The 24,778-nt window shown below is 48.5% G+C and overlaps 1 protein-coding gene across 8 annotated transcripts in view; it reads left to right on the top strand.

Annotated features, from left to right (window-relative positions):
• Positions 1-24,778, top strand: part of limch1a (LIM and calponin homology domains 1a) — an 80,415-nt gene that overhangs the window by 17,258 nt on the left and 38,379 nt on the right. For all 8 annotated transcript variants that reach the window (XM_072707744.1, XM_072707745.1, XM_072707746.1 and 5 more), the window contains exons 2-4: positions 14,642-14,712; positions 18,829-18,898; positions 22,868-22,974. In XM_072707744.1, coding sequence (XP_072563845.1) covers positions 14,642-14,712; positions 18,829-18,898; positions 22,868-22,974 — 248 coding nt within the window. The remainder of the gene's footprint in view (positions 1-14,641; positions 14,713-18,828; positions 18,899-22,867; positions 22,975-24,778) is intronic.

The raw sequence follows: 24,778 nt of genomic DNA, 5'->3' as shown, positions 1-24,778 counted from the left end.
CTAATTCGGCGCCCGGGGAGCAGTACTTTGGGGTGGTACCTTGCTGGTCAGGGATTCAAACCAACAACCTTTCGATCACAAGTGGGCTTCCCTAACCATAAGTCCACCACTGCTTCCCCTTGGCATTCTCTTCGTAGTTACGGGTGATGATGATGATGATGATGATGATGATGATGATGATGATGATGGTGGTGTCCTGAACTTTGATAAGGTCACCCTCACCTTCAGATGTAGCTGTCCCCCTTGGAGATGGCCAGATGTCCTACAGAGATCCAGGTTCCAGATCTGCTCAATAATCTCAGTCTCCCCTTGTTTTGGGCAAAGGTGGTGCAAGCATCCGTGATAGAGATGGGTGCCATTGTGTCTCCTCCAGCTGGCTCGTTTTCTGTTTCCCACAAGGACAGTGGGTCTCCACTTCTGGGTGTCCGGTCGTGGAGCTGAGCGGCGTTCCTCCACGGGCTGTGTGGTGCAGGAGGCCCTGAGAAGGTGGCCAGGAAGAGCTGGAGGGCTTGGCGCTGGAATTATGGAGGCGGGTGCAGCCCCCCCCCCCCCCGGTGGTTCACAAGGTGGTGCTGTTAGAGGATGGAGAGATTGATGATGGGTGGGTGTGCAGCAGCAGGGGACTCCAACAGCGACAGCTACTTCTGCAAGGAAAATCTGAGAAGTTGTGAATTTGTTACGAGATCACATCAGCTGGGAGGGGGGACTGTGGTAAAAGTTGTCGACCCTGGGAGGGTAAAATTAATCTGATTTCTAATAAGTGTTAAACGGGCTGCATTATATTTACATTTTGTACACTTAGGAGACGCTGAGGCAAGAAGCACAATACTAACATATGTGCTGTGGAGGAGTCGATAAGGCGTAAGTGTGGTTAGCCTGAGCTTCCAGTCGATGCCCAGGTGTTAAAGTAATCAGGGGACTTTTAACAAAGCGACTCATTGGCTGCTCATTGGCTGCCTGCAGTCAACGCATTTTTGCCCACTGGTGTAGAAGCTTGGAAGGGAGAACTGGTGGCAGACATTAGGAAAGTAGTGGTACTAGACTTGGCGGGAAAGTGCGGCGCCATCTATTGGTGGGAGGTGGGCATTGCATGCCGGCTGCTTCTGAAGTGCATTGGGGCACATCACGGTTTGGGGTCCTGTCCGTCCAGCCGTGACGTCCTTTTTGGGGGTGACTGGGTACAGGTCCTGTGGGGCATGAGGCAGCACCACACTTCCATTGAGTCATCGAGTCAGCCGCCACGAGGCACTGGGGAGCGGGTATTTCTGGAGCGGGCGAGCTGAGTCGGTTGTATAACAAACTGCAGGATTTCACGTGTGTCCTCACCGGCAGTGGGCTCAGGATGCAGCGTTTTTAAAGGCGCTCTGCTGTGCCGTCTCCTTAGCCTATTTTATTTACCTGCCCATCATGCTCTGGTGCAGCAGCTGGTGCATGGACCTGAATCTGTTCCTCCCACAAACCCAGGAGGCACGATCGCACGTTTGAGAAATCCCTGCTGATGACATCATATCTTCGGGCTTCTTGATGCTCTTTTGTTTGTGTTTAAATTTCATTTTTTCTTTTCTTTTTTTGAGAAACCCTCGATTTTGCTGCAGGACTTCAGCCGGGGAAAGAACTGGAACAACAAATTGGGTCCTGAACTGAATTCCATGGCTGCTTTGTGTATGTGTGTGTGTCTGTGTGTGTGTGTGTGTGTGTGTCTGTGTGTGTGTGTGTCTGTGTGTGTGTGTGTGTGTGTTTGCGTGTGTGTTTGCGTGTGTGTGTGTGTGTGTCTGCGTGTGTGTGTCTGTGTGTGTGTGTCTGTGTGTGTCTGTGTGTGTGTTTCTGTGTGTGTGTGTGTGTGTGTGTGTGTGTGTGTGTTTCTGTGTGTGTGTGTTTTCTTTTTTGTAATGCGGATGTATAAATCACAGCATCTGGGGGTGCTGCAGCAGCTTGGGGGTGGCGGGAGGGGGGGGAGCGCTGGGACTGGAGCTGATATGATGAGTGGAGGTGCAGCCTGCAGCTACTAAGGGGGTTACATTAGCCGGGAACCTGAAAATCACCCCAGTCAGTCCTACAACCTCATGGTGAGAGAGAACCAGATCGGTATGTGTCATAGGTTTGCTCATACAACCATTACGCTGTTTAGGAAAGTGGATCCTTCTAATATCTGTGCACTAGGCTTTGGGTGATAGCTGATTTTTCATGCCATCATACCGTCCAGGCAATATACCACATTATACGGTATTTTGACAGCATTTTCACGCTTAGCTTGGTATATTCAAATTTTCACAAAATGCGCTGTGCAGGGGGGAAAGGAATTTTATTGTGAGTGACCACCCCCCCACTCAATCACATTTTATTGCCACGATTTCGAAATTCTGCGATATACCAAAAATACCATGGTACACCCAAAATACTGCAGTATACCATAATACCAGCCTGGCCTACTCTGCAGTCTGTGTTTCACTGTATCCACGGCAATTTGTCACCATTAGCAAGCTGCCGGGTTTTTAAACAGTACTAGTAGTGTGTTGTGTGTTTGTGTGTTGACCAGATTTTCTCACAATGTGATTAAAAACCTGCAACTTTTTACCTCGTGTGTACATCAGTCCCCAGAAAGATAACCTCATTTTCATAAAAAATAAAAACTGTGACTGCAATCAAAAATTAAAAATGCCAAAAGTTTTTGTTTGGTTACTTATGGTTAAGGTTAGGGCTGGGTAGGGGTTTAGGTTGCTACAGTTGGTATTAGGATTATTGCCATCACGGGATTAGGGTTAGGATTATTCCCATCGTGGGATTAGGGTTAGGATTATTCCCATTATGGGATTAGGGTTAGGATTATTCTCATCGTGGGATTAGGGTTAGGATTATTCCCATCGTGGGATTAGGGTTCTGCCCATTATCAGAGAAGTTCGGCACCTTCTAGTTCTGCAGTTGCCTCCCGGGATTAGAACCAAAGAGATTCTGTGTGTAAATCAATTTCCATAACCCAGGCAAACAAATATGCTACTGGTGAGTAATGCAGACCAGCGCGGCTGCCAAGACTCCTTTTTCCACCAGTTTAAAATTTTATTGAAATTACTGAAATTCCATGGAGCGTATGCACCGCATTTTAATCCACAGAGGGTCTCATCCGAAGGTCTAGCAACCTCTTGTCTGCGTGGAACCCCCAAGATGCTGTGTATACACTACAGAGTGGGGTGGGGGGGGGCGTGGGAGGAGCCACAGGCAGCAGGAGGGTATTGTCCCACATTATGGGCTGTTCCTGAAGGTATCTGTTGTCCATTCTGCTCAGTATCAACGACGCTCCCGAAATGGGGAGGGGCATCGTGCAAATCAAATTTGTGGGCTGGCACCATTTCGAAGTCTCACACAAAACATGAAAAAATACACATACACAGACGTGTTAATGTTCTTGAAACTTTATGTGACTAATATATGTGACGGGTCCAGCTAACCTTGCTTACTGCCGCTGAGATGCGAGTCGTGAGTGTCTCAACGGTGTGTAGTTATCGTTACAAGACCGGAATGATGGGGGAGGGGATTAAGAGACGCGATCTGGCGGAGGAAGCTCGCTCATTGGTCAGATTACCCTGGGAATGATGATGGATGGGGGAGGGGATTAAGAGACACGATCTGACGGAGGAAGCTCACTCATTGGCCAGATTACCCTGGGAATGATGATGGATGGGGGAGGGGATTAAGAGACGCGATCTGGCGGAGGAAGCTCACTCATTGGCCAGATTACCCTGGGAATGATGATGGATGGGGGAGGGGATTAAGAGACGCGATCTGGCGGAGGAAGCTCACTCATTGGTCAGATTACCCTGGGAATGATGATGGATGGGGGAGGGGATTAAGAGACGCGATCTGACGGAGGAAGCTCACTCATTGGTCAGATTACCCTGGGAATGATGATGGATGGGGGAGGGGATTAAGAGACGCGATCTGACGGAGGAAGCTCGCTCATTGGTCAGATTACCCTGGGAATGATGATGGATGGGGGAGGAGATTAAGAGACGCGATCTGACGGAGGAAGCTCACTCATTGGCCAGATTTGCCTGACAGCAATTTTTCCACAGGTTTAGCGATGTTTTATTCATATTCAATGTAGGCACATTATTGCCTGACTGAATAATTCATTTATACTTTATATTTTTACAAAATATTGGGTAGGCACCTAAATTGATTGGCACGAGGCCACTGAAAATAGGTAACATGCCTAAGAGATGGAGGGAATGGTCACATCTAGAACATGCTTACATTTTGTTTCCTTACCAGTGCAAAGCCCCCCAGGTGAGGCATGGCTCTTGACATGTCTTTCTTGGCAATGCCGGCTAGAGTATGCGCAAGCCAATTGTTTTCGGTCGGTCGTCGGAGCACATGGACAGCTTAACCTTAACGGTGTTTGTCATTAACTGTGAGCAACTTTGAGCCAGAAGGTCACAGGTTCGAATCCCGTGGCTAACAGAATAACCAGATGGCGTTGTACTGAGAATGCACTTGGGGATTCCCTCAAACACGTCACGGTCATAACGCTGATGCTGCGACAGGGAATCTCCCCCCAAGGAAGAAACTGTGCCCCCTCCCCCATTCATTGGATTCTGCTGGACTGACATGTGGTGTGATAGAGCAGTCCATGCACACTGGACAAGAACCAGACCTGATGATATCTGGACGTCTGTTTGAGCGTTGTAGGACCGGAGATCCAGTTAAACTTCTGTCCCACAATAATCCAAAGTAGTGTTTAGTCTGGGCTGAAGAGGCCGTCTGTGGTGGTGACATCACGTTTACCATCATGCTTTCCTATTGCATTTTTATTATTTAGCAGATGCTCTTATCTAAAGTGTTTTTTGACTTTTTATTATTTAAGACAGCAGGACCTTGCTGAAGGATCCAATGGTGAAATCGCTCTGGGATTCGAACCTACAACCTTCCAGACACAGACACCTAACCCGTCGAGCTTCATACCGCTCCCCCAATAGATGCACACAGAATGATACTTCTGGGGGCATATGGTTATTTTGCCAGTCATGGGATTTGAACCAGTGACCCTCTGGTGACAGTCATAGATTCCTGACCCTCAAAGCCACACACTATCCTGTCTGTCACACCCCCCCCCATTACCCTCAGGGGATCCAATGGTCATGGAAAGCCAAGGCTGGACAGGATTTCCCCTGAAAATAAGCTGTGGAGAGCTAGAGGTCCAGCCTCGGAACCAAAAAGGTACAGAGCAGAGCTGGATACTCAGGGCCTTGTCATGATGAGCCTGGAACCTATCCCAGCATGCATGGGGTGCATTTAGAGATGTCGTTTCACCGAAATGTCAACTTTGGATGGTACACATGTAAAGTCCCCACTCTCTCTCTCCCACATACCGCACACACACACACACACACACACACACACACACACACACACACACACACACACACACACAGCAGTTAGCCACCATTCTACCCCAGAGTCACATGCGGTTGTTGCAAATTTGCAAATAATTTAATGCTTCAGAGCTGTGGGGCTTCTGCAGCCGTGAGAGATTTGGCCTTTTTTTAAATTTCCAGCTGAGCCGTCGTGTTAATTTCCTTGGTTTGAAAGCGCCCTATCGCTCGCTTTAGTGTGTGCCCGAATTATGTCAGCCTTCTTTGAAATTGAGTGGGGATTTTATTCTTTAAATGGAGACTGGATTCAGATCGTTGTAACAAAGCAGAATCTCCTGGGTGTCGTTTATTGGATGGCTTCTAAAATTCTCCATGCTGGCTTGCGGTCTGATGCAGGAGCTTCTGGGGGCTTCTAGTGCGAGATCCGCTGCCAAAGAGAGATAAAAGCCTGGGTAAAGGGCTGGTCTGCAACGGGAGGTTAATGCACAGCCTCAACTGTTTACCTCACAAGAACAATGGTGCTGGGGGGGGGGGGGACAGTGTACCATTTGTCTTTGGGGCCCACAGCTGACACCATTCTCTGCCGCAACAAGTCCCCAGTGTCTCTGCTGTCCGGGGGGAGGGGCGGTCCACGCAGACCAGCGGTTCCAGCACCTTCTGACAGGACCCTCTGTGGACCAAATGAGGTGCATCGGCAGAAACAGGATTTTAACGATTTTTAATAAAAACTGGTTTACGATGAGGCTCTTAGCAGATGCACTGGTCTGCGTTACTCACCCAGTAGAGAGGGCGAGGTAAAGAGCGTGTGCTCATCACGGCATGTGGCCACACCCACCACACGGCAAACCACCTCAGGGATGAGAACCTGACTGCATTTGGTGATACCTCAGTACCACACTGGTTCGACAGAACAGTGTTAGTTTTTTTTCCAATGTTTAGAGTGTCAGTCCTGCTGCAAACCCCAAATGTTCCCTGTAAGTTGGAGGACCTGCTTGCAGGGCTGGATGTAGATTAACATCACACCCAGGATGAAGCAACTGCAGGTTAAGGGCCTTGCTCAAGGGCTCAATGGAGTAGAATCACTCCAGGCATTCAGAGAATTCAAACCAGCAACCTTTCGATTGTTGGCACCGATCCCTAGCCGCTGAGCCACCCAGTAGCATGTTTGGTTCTAGTGCCTTGTGGGGCCACCAAGCACCGGAATCACAATGGAGCGAAACGTCTCCGGTTTACACATTTACTTCATAAATAGGAAAGCTGAAGAAAATTATTAATGAATAAATCGATATATTACAGTGGAAATAAGAAAAGCTTCTATACCAGATCAAGTTATGAGTGCGGAGCAGTTCAGCTGTTTAGAAACCAGTTTGACGGCAGCTGATAAGGTCATTGGAATCGAGGCGGAATTTCCGCGAAGGACGGGATTGACACAGCAGACCCCGCTAAATATCCCCGGTGTCCACTGTCAGCTAATGATAGCATCCAGACCTTGCTGGTTGTGCGTGCGGTTTAGTCACTTGTGGGCTGCCGCTAATATACTTTGCGATAATCAGTGCTGATAGCGAGTTTACAGGCAGCAGCTGGGCGGCAAATTTATGGCTGACCACATAGACACCCTGCCGCATGTTTGTCGCACCCCCGCCAGATCCAGATCTTGGACTCTTCCACGTGTTCTGCAAATGAGATGGGTAAGAGGGATCTCCAGTGGGATAGGTGCCGCCCGTAAGGAAAAGCTGCCCTTTATTCTAGTAGCGTGTTTCTCAAACCAGTCCAGAGACCCCCCCAGCCAGTCCACATTTTTGTTCCCACCCAGTTGCTCTTGATTTGGCTGGGAGCTGGGAGGGAGCAAAAATGTGGTCTGTCTGGGCATCCTTGATGACTGGGCTGAGAAATACTTATTTACTAAACTATTTACTAAACAGTGTAGCTGCAATTTTCGCTTTTGATGCGAACAAACCAGCCTTTCAGATATTGTAACCCTGAGAACTTCTGCCTGGGCTTTAGTAACATTATTTGATGTGAATGTTCCAAGCCATAGATTTTGGTATAACGGTATTTTTTGTGTTCTCACTGGCCCAGATCTTCCTGGCTAAGTGCCTTCACATGCTATAAAAGGAAAGCAGGACAGGGTTTATTTCCCCCCCCCCCCCCCCCCCATCATCCTCTCTCTGTCTGGCATCCCACGGGGCCTGTGGCGGTGCTGAGCTTGCCTCCATCACCCCCCAGCTCGGAGCAGGCCTCCTGCTGCGTCTCCCTGTCTGTTCTGCACCTCTGTTTCTGGTCCGGCACCAGTGGAAACGCACACGCAGGCCACAAGAAGTGCTCGGATGCTACTGGCTAATCAGTGCCCGGTTCCCCTGCTGGGTGACCTTGACATCATAGCCCCAGTCCGAGCCCAATTACCGACCAGTGCTGTTCTCCTGTTCTCCTTTGCTTTCTCATGTTCTGATAAAGTTCTCCTGTTCGTAATATTGCAGTGGGGAATGGTTTCATTCTGAATTCACGTGTTAGAAGACCAGGGGCTCGAGATTCTCCCAGCTGTGTAGTAACACCAATCAGTCTACAGCAGTGTTTCTCAATGCAGTCCTTGGGGATTACCGACAGTTCACATTTTTGCTCCTTGCCACTGCATACCTGGTGCAGGTGTGTTGGGAGCGAGGAGGGAGCAAACATGTGGACTGAGTGGGATCCCCAAGGAATAGGTTGAGAAATTTGCTTGACTTGAGTCTCTGAACTAAATACTGCAGGTGGTAATGCTTGAATTTGATGGATGGGGATATTTTTGCCAGCCGTTCACCCTTGTATTACCTTTGTGATCATTTCACTGCTGCAGCATAGTGTCCTGAAGTTTCTACTGTGCAAAGATAGTACCGATGTGTTCTGTGTACTGCGTCAATATCAGTGTTGCACCTGTGTGCTGCTGGCTCATGGGAGTTCAGCTTACAAAAAATGTTCTGAAGGCAGAATAAAAAAATAATTGTTTCAGAGAGGTAACCAATCAGGTTATAGTGGAGCTGGGACCAAGACATCTGGTTGGTTGGTCCCACCTCCTGTAGTTGCTTAGACCAACCTCCTCTACAATCTGATTGGTTATCTCTCTGAACCAATCATTTTTCTTTCTGCCCTCAGAACATTTTTGTCTAAGAAAAAACTTCCATGAGTGTGCTGCTTCTTGTCACCTTTAACATGTTTAAGACTGAATTCGGAGAAGAGCTGAGTGACTCAGCCTCCAGCGAACAGGCTGAACTTATTAGTTAATGGAGCTCCTGATTGCCCACCGTTCAGGAGATGAGGTGATAAAAGGCTAAAGCTATTAGGGGCTAAATGGCTGGCTGGAGTGAATTATCTGGATTATCAGTGTAACAGTGTAGAAAGTCTCTGTTGGTTGCAATTATGTAATCTGCGGTTAGGTAACCTGGCATGCAACTTTGTGCTTTTTATTTGTGCGTGTGCGTGTTTGTGTGTGAACTCTCACGCTCCCAGATTGCTATAAGTTCTTGCGACGCATGCGGCGATGAATCAGAAGCTGTCCATTAGAAGTTAGAGCTTCCTTTTGTCGATGGTCCCGGTTCACTGCTTCCAGACAGCGGGATGCTAATGGAGGCCTGTAATCGTCTGTGAGATCAGCACATCATGCCTGTTTTTGCTTTGTGCAGGAGATGTGAATGGAGCAGAGACATGGCAACACTGTAATGTAGCGCTCTGTTTTATTCTGCGCAAAAGTTTTCGGCAGTCAAATGAAATGCTGAAATAACCTTTATGCTGGCGTGAAAGTATGACTTTATGTCTGCTAAGCTGTCAGCTTTCAAAACCTCTCCCAAAGTCACTATAGCATTAAAGGCATCCAATAACGGGCGCAATTTTTGACTCAACCAGTAGCACATCCTGTTTGACATCAATACTTCATTGAGTTATTTAACCAATTAACTTCATTAACTCGGAGAGCTGGCGGAAAAATTTAACGAGTGCGTGGAACAGCTGAGGTGCCCTTGAGGAGAAGGTTTGGGAACGGAAGCGATGTTCATCTAGCCGTCCAGCAAGATATTAAGTACTTGGAGAACAGAAGAAATTCTTCTTGGTTTTTATCGTTACTGTTCATTTGCATATACTCTACTGTTAAACAAATACTTACTGTCCAGATAAATAGCTTTAAACATTTTTTAAGACTTTTGCACAGTCCTGTATATTTATATGCTATTTTATCCATATGTGTCATTTATCAACCATAATGTGTTATATTTGAAACTTCACATATACTACATTCTCTTAATTTTGCCAACACTTATATCCAAAAAGGTTTTGCTCAATGGCAACATCACTCTGCCAACAGTGGGATTTGAACTGGCAACCTTCTGATCACAGGGACAACATTCTAACCCACTGAGCCACACACCTACCCATACGTTTCTGGATCTACAGCTTCCAGTGGTACAGCAGCCAGTGCTTCTACTTCTAGAATGTAAGTGGAGGAAAACACTCATTCACGCAGCGTCACTGATCCTCTCTGTTCTCGAAACGGCTCGGTTGCATGGTCGGTATTTGCGGAGGCATTTGAAAGATGCTGGGGAGATCATATTTTTATCCTTATACGAATGTTTACTCAGTAGAAATAAACAAGAAGAAGGAAATTACAGAAATATGTTATTCCAGAACAGAGGCACACACAGCCTTGGGTGCCCTTTGTTGCAAGCCTGATGCGTTTACGCGTCCTTGTAGTCCTGGATCCCAGAGAATCCAGCAAGAAAGGAAAGGGAAAACCAGTATGGACAGCTCAGACAAATGATAAATCTGTTTCTGTTTAGCCACATCTGTCAGCAGAGACACTCCTTTTGAATTATGCCTATTATCTGATAGCCGACTGACGCCAAACCTCCAGCCAATCCTCGTAACTGGGCCCCGTGTCATTCGCTCGCCTCCTGCCCTTATTCGGTTAAAGTCTGATATCCCTCGTCAGTGACGTGTGAAGGCTAGCGGACACGTGTTTCGAGTTGTAGTCCTGTAAGATGCAATCTTTGCAAGAAGTCGATTGGGGAATCGTACATGACGAACCGATCATCTATGCCAATAAAATGCCGGATGTAACCAAAGCCAGCTGAGTTCTGGCTTAGTGGGACTGCAGATCTATGTCTGGCCTGTGGCTCTACAGTGCTGATTGATATCTCTGTTTATGATGTAGGTAATGGCTGATTGGAGTTTATTGCAAGGAGTAATTGAGCAGCAGTGTTAGAGATATTACAGTGGTGACTGTTTTTCATTATTGCGTTTGCATTCACTGTGAGCGCAGGGGTGGTTATCTGTGAGTGAAATGCTGCGGTGATTAGTGCTAAGTGTGCCAAGCTGTCGGCCGGCGCTTCCGTGGTCGAGGGGCGGACAGGTCGGCTTCCCGAATCTGTCAGATGCAGATGAAACTCCTCGGCGAGCAGGAGCTGCAGCCTCGGCAGCGGAGCTCTGAGAACCGTCCCCGGCCGTGTCACGAAATTCCCACTGGGAAGAAATTTGGCTCTTTTGTTGTTGTTTAGACACAAAACAGCTTGGAAGCCCACAATGACCAGGCCCCATTCTGTAGGGATGACAAAGCAGAGTAAATCCCAGAGTCTGAAAAGGAGCCGCCTCGAATGACACCCCCCCCCCACCCCCTTTGCATTGTTGTCAAGGAGCTACAGTGGGCTTGTCCAGGCTAACAGACTGGTGCCCTGTGAAGGGGGCCCGTGTGACTCGGATCGGATTGCCACAATCCCCGCCCATAGCACCCATTTCACTCAGCACTTGCTAAGCTTGGTGAGCATTAGCGTCCACTACAGCGAGCGTTAGCATCTTCTCCAGCGAGCTTTAGTGTCCGCTACGACCAGCGTTAGCATCTTCTCCAGCGAGCTTTAGCGTCCGCTACGACCAGCGTTAGCATCTTCTCCAGCGAGCTTTAGCGTCCGCTACGACCAGCGTTAGCATCTTCTCCAGCGAGCTTTAGCGTCTGCTACGACCCGCGTTAGCATCTTCTCCAGCGAGCTTTAGCGTCTGCTACGACCCGCGTTAGCATTTGCTACAGTGAGCGTTAGCATCTGCTACAGAAAGAGGCAACTTTCATTACACTGACTCTGCACACTGGTAACCCTTTCCTTTCCTTTCGGTTAGTAACCACTTGTGGGCGTGTCGAGTAAGCAGGAAGGACATGCCCCCTGGATGCCCCCTCTTTAGCCATTCTGTCTGTCATTAGCCATGCTGCTTAATTTCAAATAGTCCATTAATGGCCAATCAGGGAACAGGTGCTCGCCATGTTTCATTTTGATAGGCTAGCTGAGTAACCAGTCCTGTGGCCTTGTCAGGGATTGGCAGAGATGCGATACCCATCATGCTCTGGGCTCTACCCTCCCCAACCTAATATGACCTCTGATGGATGTCGAGAGTCCTGATTCCCTGGCTCCAAACTGTCTGTGACCCCCACCCCCCCGCCGTGCCGGGGACAGTGATGGGCTGGGAGCCACATCTGAATCACGGGGGCCCTTATTACGTTTCATGTAACACAGGTGATGAGAAAAACTGACCTCTCTCTGTTTCTGGTTCAAGCCCATATTGTTCTGACCGAGAAACGTGGTTCCGCGACATACCAAAGTATGACATCAGGCTGAAGAATAAAGACATAAAATGACATTGTGGGAAATGTCCCTACTGTCTCTCTCTCCCTGTGGGCAATAGGGAAGGGAGATTTCTGCCTTTCTGCCAGTCAAAGGTTGCCAAATAGGCCCCCGTGCCATATTATTGCTGCTTGTCTCAGTTTGTCATTTTCTATCCGGAGCCCTCCGCCGTACAGAAACCGCTCCCTGCTCCTTATTGCAGTCAAGAGCCAAAAAGTGTTCTTTTTTCTTTTTCATGAATCGGGAGGTGGCGGGGTTTGCATACCTTGGGGGCAGATAAAATGAAAAAATTCAGCCGCCCACCATGTATGACAAGAAGACTGCTAACATCTGGCTTTTGGCTGGTCTTCGGCAGCTTCTGAATCAGACTCGCTGGCGATCGGGACCGAGTTTAACTCCTAGCTATAGTGTGGTGTCTGCAGTTGGTTTTAACAGTATTTTTTTTTGTTGCTCTATTACTTTTCCATAATAAAAAATATGCTACGTAATTCTGCTGAGGCAGATTGAGGCCCCCGGTGCTGTGATGTATTTGTTGTTCTCTGGCATCTTGCGGTTCGGTCTTGGGATAAGTGCGACACCCTTTGCCTGTGCCCACTACCCCCTCCGAGGCATGATGCTTCCACTCCTTGACGCGGTCCGATGAGGAGCGATCGGGTGACCGAACGCGATCTGGCCAGCAGAATGCGGCAGCGGTCGGCTCATTTGCAGCTGTGCAAACAGGGTTTACGGGAATTCGGTCCATCGTGTTTCAGCCTCCAGAGGAGACTCGAAACATTAACTTGTAATGGCTGTCGGTCTTTTGCATATAAATAAATCTGACTAAAATTAATCCTCGGTGAGGGAAATTCTCAAAACTTCATGCAAGCGTGTTGAGCAAAATAAGCTCTACGTTGCCTAAATGGCATCCATCCATCCATCCATCCATCCATCCAGTTTGAGATTCTTCAAAGAGGCTGACTTGTGCATACTTAGTGGTTGTTTATGCATGTCATTATGACTGGCTACCAAGTACACCTTCCCTGGATTTCACCTTTTTAGTTTGTCAGAGTACTTGCAGGCAAAAAGAGCTTTGCTGACTGAGCTTTTTGGGTTGATGTGTAGCCCAGAAGATCCAGGCAGCACCGCGTCCTCCCTGCTGCCAGCCCAAAACCCAGAGCTTGGTTTAGATCAGTCCTGACGCCAAGTTATGCGGAGAGTCACCAACTAACAGCTGTTCCAGCCTAATGCAGCTCCTGGTTGTTTTATGAGTGAGAAGATGAAAGAGTTCTTAGTTTCCCAGATATGGAATCTCTTAACTTCCTTTATAAAGGAAATTTTAGTGACTGACAGACAGACAGACATTATCTGTGTGTTCATCTGTCTGCCGCCCCCCCCCCCCCCCCCCGATGGAAATTTGGGTTGTAACATAATATAAACCTTATTGACTACAATTTAGTTCACAGAGGAAAAAGACCAGACATACAGTGCAAACAAGTCAGCATAGTGCAGACAAATAAACGGCACACAAAATATCCTGAAAAGGAAATAAGTAATACTGGCAGCAATAATAATAATAATAATAATAATAGTTTTTATGGATAATCGTATTTTTTGGTCATATCTGTCCTCTGGCAAGGAGCAGGCAGTGAGAGAGCTGAAAGCGGAGCTCTCCGTGGAGGTCGCCCAGTGAGTGTCATTGTGTTGCCCTGGTAACACGTGTGTTGTGATGACTGATCAAAAGCACGGTGGCTGTGGGACCCGGAGGCTGTTAGGAGCTGGAAAAAGATCAGGTCCTTCCTCACACCTCATTAGCTCCTCATAGAACAAAAGACGGCGGCCAGGAGCGTCACCGCTGAATGCGAGTCTGCGCGAAGAGGCAGCCGATATTCTTTCTTGTTTTCAGCCTCATCTTGATGGGTTGTTAATTTTAGCAGAGTGTCCACGTTTTCCTTGAATTTTGGTGGCATGAGTTGAAGTTCTCCTCAGCGCAGGTCCTTGAAAACAGAGACGTTTTAACATCCTGGGGCCTGTTTCACAAAGCAGGATTACTTGCTTAGCCAGATAACTTGCCAGATGTCTGGAAGCATGTTATAAGTTGATGAAAATAAGGTCTATTTAGCCCAGACTACCTTAAATCTGGCAAGTTATCTGGCTAAGCAAGTAATCCTGCTTTGTGAAACAGACCCCTGGATTGATTGGTTGCTCCCATGTTGAATTGCAGAAGAGGAATCTGTAACTCATCAGAGACACACGCACACACATACACAGCGGTTTGTAATTATATCTTTGTGGGGACTCTCCATTCATTTCTATGAACAAAACGCTAATCACAACATGACAACCTTAACCCCTACCCAGCCCTAACCTTAACCATAGATAACCAAACAAAATACAAAGACTTTTGGCATTTTTGATTGCATTCACAGATGTGGGGAGCAAAAAAATGTAGAACATTGTGAGGACATTTGGTCCCCAGAATGTAATAGACACATAACCCCCCCCCCCACACACACACACACACACACACACGTTCCACTTCACACCCTTGGTTACTTGCTTGCCTCCATCTCACTGATGATTTCATGAGACGGAGGAAGACAGTTTGTCATTTGAACTGGTTTCCAGTTCTGTTGCTGGGCTAAAAGCTGCCCCCTGTCTTGATTCCAGGCAGTGACGGGCCGCCGCTTTGGGGACAAGGACTTCCGCAGTGGGCTGGAGAACGGGATCCTGCTGTGCGAGTAAGTCTCACTCCTCTCTGATGTTCAGCAGACATTTCATGTTTATTACGGGCAGTCTGTGTGGATCGTAAATGAACTATCATAGGCCCTGCAAGATGCCCATTGGTTAATGATAAGTGTTTAATGTACATCTCTGGGTGACAAGCATTCAGAAACTCCCCACGGGCTGGCATTCAATCCAGAATGGCTTACAAGTCGAAGACAAAATTGTAAATTATTTAGGACAAAAGTGACAGTCATTCTACGGGTCGATACACCTCTTAATGATTGCTTTTACATTTGGATTTGTTGTCTGGCTTTCAGTAAAGCCATTTACTATGAGAGAAGGTTGTTAGCCATATGACATTTTTCATGCCATGGGGGCAGATGTAAAGATTAAGCTCCTTTGTGATTGGCTGTTCCTGAACAAAGGGTCTCTGTGTTTTTGCCAGTCAGCCTGCATAACTGAGTATCCCCTGTAACTCCTGGGGACTCTGCACGCGCTATGTGCTACTGAGGGGAGCCTTAATCATTTTTGACTGTCTTGTGGTAAGTTGTATAAACTGCTATTCTGCTCCCAAGATAGCAGGAGAATAGCCTCACTGTACTATACTATAGAAAAATCTACAGTTATCGATTGAGATCATTATGTAAGAACCCTTTTTGGGGGATTTGGTTTTAAATCGATAACTTCGGCAATAATTTCCTCGCTTGAGATTTTGTCCGTGTCCTGACGTGAACGTCTGAGCCACAGAAGGCTCTCGCTTTTGGGTGCATGTCAGGAACGCAGCCCGTCTGCTGGTCATTATGGCTGAGGGCTGTGGGGCATTTCTGGTTCACAGTAACAGACAGCGAACAGCCGCTGTTCCGAGGACGGTGCCGTGTGGAACGCCGGGTGGCATAGGTCGCTGCTGGATTTTACTGACCCGGCTGTGTGGCTTTAGCTCACAAGTTGGAGGGGGGGGGGATTCCTGTGGTGTAGTGGTGTTGGGTGCCACTGTAGTTTTACTAGCCTGTCTGAGCACACGTGTGCAGTTTTTATATGTTGTATGTTGTGATCTTGTGTGAGAGGTAGAGCACAAATGTCTGACATTCTCAGTTGTTAATGTGATTTTTTTATTGTTACTGTACATCTACTTCATTCCCTACTTCTATTCTTGGCTGGAGCAACTGTATCGAAACCAAATTTTCCCCCAGGACTAAAAAAGTATTTCAGTTCTGATTTTGATTCTGTGTCAGTCATTTTATTGTCTGTTAGGGGTCCAGTGCCTTTTGTTCTTTTGTGTGTTTATTTGATCTTGGTGTCCCTCTGCCTTCATGTCTTCATGCTCGTTCTGTGTGTGTGTGTGTGTGTGTGTGTGTGTGTGTGTGTGTGTGAGACTGAATCTGTCCATCTGTCTCGCTACACATTGCTGCTTGTAGGAGTCTGGCTGTCTGAGCATTTTCACGCCCCTGTGTGTGTCTCCCGGCGTCTCAGATGTCCGGCAGCTGTTTGTTAGGCTTACTCTCCAGATGCATGCTCCGGTGCCCCCCCCTCCCCCTCCAGCCCCCACCCCCACATGGAGGCTGCTCAACTGCTCTGCCTCTTTCGCCCACTGGCCACTTTCTCAAGGGTCTCCCTGCTGTTTCTCTCCCACGTTCACAGTAAAGTATGTGAAAGCGTCAGATATTGCCGTTTCCAGTTTGCATGCGCGGAAATGCATCCAGTTAAGTGTATTAAAGCAGACTCCGTGGTCACTGGCGATAGACAGGGTGAGAGGCTGCTACTTTCTTCACTAACTGCTGGCAGTGTGAGCTGGCAGTGCAGTGAAGGTGTGCACTGACTGTTTTCTGACAGGGTAATGAGCATTAAAACACGTGGACCAGTTCTGCTGCCCAGTATCCACGATGGAGGGAGAGCCTGTGTGTCCAGCTGGACAGGGTGTTCTCTGTCGGGGGGTGGGGGGGTGGGGGGGGGGGTGGTATTGTAGTGACGGAACATGTACTTTTGAATGGTTTTCAGTTCCTGGGCTTTGGATACACATGCTTCCTCATGGATAGTTAATGCAAATGGATCCAGAGTGTGTGTGTCACGCGACCTCCCCTTTAAGTGTCAAGTGTGTGTGTATGTGTGAGTGTGTGGGTGGATTATGTTTATATTACATTGTGGGGACCAAATGTCCTCCCTAATAAAAACCTCTTATTTTGATGTTGGGACTATTTTTCCAAGTCCCCACAAAGATCTACAAATGCTTTCAAAAACTAAAAATGGCAACAGTCTTGTATTTAGTTTGGTTTGGGCTGGGTTGGGAATAAGATCTTTTTGGGATTAGAGTTTTCCCCCATAGAAATGAACGTTGAGTCCCCACAAAGATATATCATTACAGATCTCTGTTCGTGTGAGTGTGGGTGTGCGTGCGTGTTCTCGTGTGGGTTCCGTTTGTCTTACGTTGTCGGGTGGTGGTGTATTGGTACATGACGGGTAGATTGTGAGTCAGCCACAATGTCAGCACTTCACACGCTCACAGTGGCGAGCTCCTTTTATGGCTTCCACCAGCCCCACCATCTGGGCCAAGTGGCATCGGATCACATGGGAAAACCCGGCCAGTAGTGGTGTGCATTCTGCTGACCTCCCCCCCCCCCCACCCCTATGGGCTGTGGCAGGTGCCACTGGGCGGCCAGGTGATCTTGGTAACCCCAGCTTCCTGTTCCTGTCATGCCAGCCCGGGGTTCTTCTCAGGGAGTCCCTGCAATCGGCAGGCCAGGGGCAGCCCTATGCCTGGCCCCCATCAAAAAGGGCGTGCGTCTTCCCCCGCTTCCTTTTGCCCTTTTATCTGACGAGGTGGGGGGGGGGGGGGGGTGACAGTTAAACAAAGCATGCACACCACCCCCCTCCCCACCTTGCGGTTTCCCACAGCGCCACATGGGCCTACGAAGCACTTGTGCTGAGCTGACAGATTTGGAGCCGCTGACTTCAGTACTGCGGGTGTAAACGTTCGCACGGGGCACTATGTCTGTGAGCGTGTGTGGGGGGTGGCCGAGGGACGTGGCCGTGCACGAGAGGCGTTGTGTGTAGGCGTGCAGCATGATGTCTTCAGTCAGGTAGTCGGACACAGCAGAGCAGGGCGGCGCTTATGAAGAATGGATTTCTTGATATTTTTAAGGCCGTGTGAGACAAATTAGCCCTAAATGCAAAATTGCAGGTAGCTGGTAACGTATCACACGGGATTTGGTGTTTAATTCATCCCATTACACCGGCCAGACATCAAACATGTGATTTTGACGTCATTTTCAAAAGCAACGCAATTCTGATATTTTAAAAGCTCAGCAAAACAATTTGCCGAGCATGCATGGGGCGGGGAGGGGGTTGAAATTTAATGCTGAACAGCATCCCCCCCCCCTCCCCCATGATTGGCTAATTTTGTCACCAAGATCTCAGATAGGAGGTTCCTCCAGGGCCAATCTCCAAGATGACTTCATCAACCCCCCCCTAACATGTAGGCCCCCCACCTCCTCAGCCTCGGTCTTATCGGGACAGCACTCCACCCTATTCCCACACCAGTCTCTTGTTGAAATTGGGTGTGGTGGTGGGGGGGGGGGGTGCTTGCTGGAATTACATCAGCCTCTCGTTACTTCCGTCCGAGACTCGAGCGAGAGAAGGGGGGGGGGGGGAGCTTTTGCCCAGCACATCTCCTCAGGCTTCTCCTCAGGAAGCCTCCTTCCCCCGTGGGTGGAAGCCCGGAAGGATGCACCGTGCTGCAGGTGATGCTCAGAGGGGATGCTCTGCACGCTGCTCTCTCACTTTCTCCTGAAATGCATTGCAGGATGCGAGTGAACATTGCAGGTTGGCGGCCTTGTGTGTTGAATATGCTACAAATGGTCTTGATTCTCTGCGCCCACCAGCTAGCCTACGCACACTTGCCCTGCTCAGGTTGATGTCCTCCTTATAAAATTAGATTTCTCCTGTGTATAGTTTTAGCTTTCATGGGCCTTGAGCTCAGCCAGTGAATTTGAGAGTTTGGCTCTTTGTAGATGCAGTCATCATGGGTTAAGCCATTAATGCGGCCAATGGCTAGTAGGTTGAAACAGACGTTAATTAGCAGCCGCGGGGGTCTTCGTTTGGCCTGAGGGTAAAGTGTCCTCTCTTGCTCCCCACAGGCTGCTGAGCTCCATCAAGCCGGGACTGGTGAAGAAGATCAACCGGCTTCCGACCCCCATCGCCGGACTGGTGAGCAGATGTCTAGCGTACACTCCTCTTTCTCTGTCTCCCTCTCTTTTTTCCCTCTCCCACTTTCCTCCCTCCTACTTTCTCTGTGATGTCTGCTGCATTTCATTGCCCCACAGAGAGCACTTGTTTTGCTGCTTTAGTTCTTTCTAAAATGACCCCAATATGTCCGGCTCTGTTGACGATTCCTGGTCTCTCAGTCACAGGGGCGTCCGGCTTCTGCCGAGGCCCCTATCTCCGTTTCTTCTATTCCGCCCAATCAGAGCGCTGTCACAAGGTCAGCCTCCGTCACATGGGGATCAGATAAGGCCCCCACCTCCACAATCCCACTGTCCTGCCTTGGGTCTCCCGGCTGTGGTCCATATATCACAGCTGTAGAGGCAGCCGACATTCAGGCCAGTGTCCTGACCTTGGCACTCATACCTACGCAAGGCCGCCTGATTTACGATGCCGTCCGCGTAGGATAGTCGCATTCCTGACTTCCGCGACTCCCTGGAGACGACACGAATCGGCGGTCTCCAACCGCAGCTCACAGCGTTAGCCGAACGGCGGTACACTTGACGGTATGCGGCGACTGTTTGCCAGAGATGACTTTCGGGTGACCATGCCAAGTGGAGCGATGATTGATGAGGTCCGTCAGATCCTTTCAGCTGTTTACTGAAATGTGTTTCGTTTCAAAGCGACCCCCCCCCCCCCAATATTTCGTCTCGAGGAAGGAAGCTCCCCTGATCCTTTGTTCTTTTCATTGTCCTCCATGATCTTAATGACGCTGGAGGCCGTGAGATTCCCAGCTCCATGGCCGGAAGTAACTGGTGGAGGTGGGAGAAACCTCCTTCAGCAGTTTTCTGGGACGACCCGCAGGAGTGGTTCAGAGCGGTGAGGTCATGGGGGTATTGTAGGAACCACAGGTGGTCATTCTTATCAACATATTTGAGGAATTTCCAACAAATGATCCTGTTATGGAGAACCTTTGAAAGTCTCCTCCCTACTGCGGACCGGATGTTGGTCTTCCCCGTGTCGGGTCGCCGTGGCACCGGGTGTGGCTGTGAGGGTGGGGCGGATGATGGCAGTCATCGTGCCAATAGTTTAAAAAGAGGAAAGAGAAGACAGACGCGGAGATATGAAGGGCGGACCTCAATGCGGCAGCCACCCAGGAGATGTTTGCCTTGGCTCCATTCCCTGGCCTCTCATGGCCATTAAGTGTAGGTGTTTGACAAGCGAGAGTAGCTCCATGGATGTATTCCAAGCAGCCGTGGTACTTTTTACGACATTGTAACTCAATAACAATGCAGTGGGCGATTATCGCTGAAATCGCGTACGTACAGCGAAGCATGTGGCTGCAACTGAACGCGTACAGCACACAGATGGGGTCAGAAGGTTCATTGACTTGTGTCGCTAAGCATTAGAATGGCTCAGGCACCTGAGCCAGGCGATTTTGAAAGCCGGAGCTGTACGCCAAAGCTAGCAGGAAGGCCACGAGTGCAAATGTAACAGCTCGCTAGGACATAAGGCTTCAGCCTACCTGGTGCTAGCTAGGTGTACCTAATAGCTAATGGCTAAGTGGCTAATGAGTGTAGATTGCTAAAGCTGCTTTGCGTTAAACGCGTTAGCTTGGTGGCTAAACGTCAGCACCGTGCACTTTCTTGGGGGGGTTTCAGCCCACAGCTGAAACGGGTTTGAATTTCCTTTTCGGACTCAGGTGTTCTCCTTAAGGCTTGTTCCCCTTCCCTGAGGCTTGTGTTTCCCGGCAGGTGCTGAGGGTCCCCCATGCTCACACTGTGATTGGTGCTGTTAGCTTTAGCCGCCACGCACAGAAGCCTCGCCGCTAAGGCCCTCGCAGCCGTCACCGTCCAGCCCCATTTCTGCTTAGCAGTTCCTATCGTTTTTTTGCCCATTAATTCTCTTTGACGGGACTGCGTGTGTTTATTTTTGCCGAATATTGTTCTTGGCATCAAAGGACATGTGTTTCTTTTGGGAAGGAAAAGAAGGAGAAGGAATTTCTTGTTTGGGTTGGGAAGTCCATGCCTGTACTGAGATTTTTTTTTCTTCTTCTCATTTACCATTGTTTTCTTGGCTCAACCCAGCCCCCCCCCACCACCACCTGCCTGGCTGTCTTCTTGCCCCCCCCCATGCCTGACCAGTGGTCTGTAACAGTGTTTCCCAATCCGGTCCTTGGGGACCTGTGGACAATCCACATTTTTGCTCCCTTCCTGCTTCTGAGTACCGGTACACGTAATGAAACTAGCAATACCGAACTGCTGTTTTTCTATATGTTTTTCTATATTAGTATATTTCCTCTGTATTGTCCAGAACTCACAAAGTGATGTGTACGACAAGTCAAATAACTTCATGTCATAGTCCTGTCAGCTTAGTTTCTTGCTCTTCTAGATCCAGATTTTCTTTGTCAGAATTTCTTATTCAGCACAGTTTTGGAGCAGGATGCTTGCAGAGTTCAGAGTATTACTGCAGATTGTGGGTGTTCTGCCCTAGAAAATCTTTGCGGACAGTGTCAGAGCTCCTGTCTTTTCACTGATCATTGACACAGGAGAACGTGGTCTGACACAGCTTGTTGGAATAGAATAGCTTTTTCCTCAGTTTGGTAAGTGGAATGCAGTAGAACCAGTAAAATCAACAAGACACCCTGTGCCGATTCCACGAAGATTGGCCCTGTGCTCCACTAAGCAAGCTTCAGACTGAGGTCAGCTTCAGACTGAGATTAGCTTCGGACTGAGCCATCACCGGTCTGAGGTCAGCTTCAGATTGAGGTCAGCTTCGGACTGAGCCAGCTTCGGACTGAGCCATCGCCGGTGTAAGGTTAACTTCAGACTGAGGTGAGCTTTAGATCAAGGTCAGCTTCAAACTGAGCCATCGGCGGTCTGAGGTCAGCTTCAGATTGAGGTTAGCTTCGGAGTAAGCCAACTTCAAATCTCAGGCATGCCATTTGGGTTTTTGTTTGTCCAGAATGGCTTATATTCAAAGCTTTTTTGTTATGTTCATTTAAAAGTATATATTTTCTTTTTTAAGTTTGTAACTAGTAAAATTGAACTACAGTACGTTAATAACATTAAAATCAAGATATGTGTCTTTAAAACAGGCTTCAAGGATGGACTTTGTTTTGACAAAATGTTGCTCCAGCATGAGCTGCGTGTTTTTATTTAATCTCAGATCTTTAGATCTGTGCTTCTGCATCCCAGACGTGGTGAGTCGTGCTGCTTCACAGCGCTGTGACTAATGGAGCACACTAGGCTTCCTTACCGGTATTCCCTCCTCCTGCCGTAGGATGGCGAAAGGAAGCATCGCCAATTTGGGCCCTTGGGCCGGGGGCAAGTGCCTCCATCGAGGCCCAGGCTGGGCCTTCGGGGCTGGGCCTTCGGGGCTGGGCCTTCGGGGATGGGCCTTCGGGGATGGGCCTTCGGGGCTGGGCCTGCTTCACCTGCACCTCTTTTTAAAGGCACAGCACCCATCATCTGTGTGCCAACTTAACGTTTTATCTGAACCCTCAGCACAGTATCTGCTTTACCTTTCCCTGCTCCACTTATATCATGCCCACTTACACTGGAGCCCCAGTTTAAGTACCAGATTCTCTCATGTTGTCTGTAATTCCCATGATGATGCTCTACTGTCCGTTTTGTGTTTCCGCCTGATGATGAAATTATTATTATTATTGTTATTTCTGTTTTTTGACTCCTTCATTCCATTCTTGCTTTTCCAAAGTGACGTGCGATTGAGAGAGTAGGGTCATACACTCCCTGGACCGACTGAGGGGTAGGGGCTTTGCTCAGAGGTCTATCGGCGAAACCGCCCTGCCGACCCTGCTGTTTGAACCAGCCACCTTCTGATCCTAGGCTAGAGACCCTCACCCACACAGTTCTGCAGCTGTGACAGCAAACCCCCCCCCCCGTACGACCCATCCAGTTGCAAGCAAATCTGCTGGCTAACCCAGATATTTGTCTCTGTCCTTTCCCTCCCCAGGACAACCTGACCCTCTTCCTAAGGGGATGCGAGGAGCTCGGGCTGAAGGGGTCACAACTGTTTGACCCCGGGGACCTGCAGGATACCTCCATACGTGCCAACCCCAAGTAAGAGAGCCCCCTACTGGCTGTGCTGAATCCATGTGACGCGCCATGGATCAAGTTACAGGCTCACAGAGTGTTTAGAAGAACACATGACGTATTCAGTTGCAGAATGTTCTAGAGACAGTGCGAAGAAAAATGTGTTCTGGTCGAAGGGTTCAAGGACACCGCTATATATTGCAGTACACATCTGAGCTTGCAGTAAATTACATTAACCCCTGCCACTGGGCAATAGCCCATATATTTAGTTCTTGTTTATTTTCGCAGGCATATTTTGTTTGTTTTTTATGATTTGTGGTGAGTGCTGAGTTTCAGATTTTTGCCGCGTCGCGGATTTTTAGACATTTCACCAGATTTACGGCCTTAGCGAACTAAAACATGACTTACGCACTTGCTGCCGATGGGAGTCCCCAGAACCGTAAATAATACGAGTGGCTGGCGGATGGAAGCTCCACAGAGACAGGAAGGTTGCGTGAATTAGCTACGAGCCCGAACATCGTCTGCAGTGAGAATATGAAGGCACACTGGGTGGTCCTGCAGTTTGAATCGCACACCTGGTTCACTGTCTGTGGCATCTCCACATTTTCGCTGTGTTTGGGTTTGTTCTCTCTTGGTTTCCTTCCACAGTCCCAAAACATGCTCTTAGATTAATTGTGCCGGTTTTGTGGTCTTTGTTTCCAGAGAAACATGTTAGACTGACTGTGACTGACAGGCTCATTGCACTGCAGGTGGGAGTTTTTGCAGCTGTTTTTTGGAAAGCTGGTTGGATCTTCCAGCGATGGGGGTGGAATAGGTCACCGTATAGAGCCCTATTATTCAAATCACGGTCCTCGAGGTCCGAGCCCTGCTGGTTTTCCAGCCTTCCTTTACCTGTGAGCCAGGCGTGAAGCCTCTGACCAATCAGAATCAGTAATTATTAAACTAACTACCTGGGTGAACTGAAAACAAGGCCTGGATTTGGAATCGCGGTCCAGATTTGAAGAACCCTGGTATAGAGGGTGATGTCATGAGTCGCCATCCAGCAGGGACCAAACATAGCGCCTCTATGCTGAACCACAACGTTTTGCCCCAGAGTTTGTGGGGAGCTGCATGTGACCATGTGACATGCTTCTGGGGATGGCAGAGTGACTGCCCCCCCCCCCCCCCCCAGAGCAAATGCTCAGGTGTCGTCAGGAGGTGATGAGAAGGTGAGCACGTCCCTGTTGTGGTTCCTGATCCTCGGGCTAAGAAGCATTCGGTTCAGCTTCCGCTGCACGTTACCTTTGCCCTGAGATGTGTGGGTATGAGGTCTGGTGTCTCTGCCCAGCAAAGCCAGAGCAGAAGATGGCAAAGGCTTCTGGGCCCTGGCATGCTCACTGACCCCCCCCCCCCGCTTTGGTACTGGCGTGCACGCTCACTGTGTCCTTGGGTCAACAAGGAAGGGGCTTGTGTTTCACTTTTTTTAACCAATCACAGTCTTCGTCGTATGTCAGTTCCACATTAAAACCAGTGTTCTCTGTTAAGCGGCAAGGTGCACAGATTTCTAAATGACCTGTTTTATTGTGTCTGCCTTTTGTTAAGGGACACATCATAGATAAACATAGAAAAAACATAAGAACATGCTTACCTGCAAAGGCTGTTTGGAGCAATGTAAGAGTGAGTCTTTATTTCAATTAAGGGTCAAATTAAAACCATTTAATCTAAACTTAAGTTGATTAGGCTTTTGTAATATGAGAGCCTTAGATAATATTTATTTTATTATTAGTGAGCATTAGTGACTTGTATTTATCTTTGCCTGAAGCTGAGTACAATAAAATACCGAAATGATTCA

Source organism: Paramormyrops kingsleyae, chromosome 25 (genome assembly GCF_048594095.1).
Source record: "Paramormyrops kingsleyae isolate MSU_618 chromosome 25, PKINGS_0.4, whole genome shotgun sequence".
Taxonomy (NCBI): domain Eukaryota; kingdom Metazoa; phylum Chordata; class Actinopteri; order Osteoglossiformes; family Mormyridae; genus Paramormyrops; species Paramormyrops kingsleyae.
This window is presented reverse-complemented; position numbering and strand designations above follow the sequence as displayed.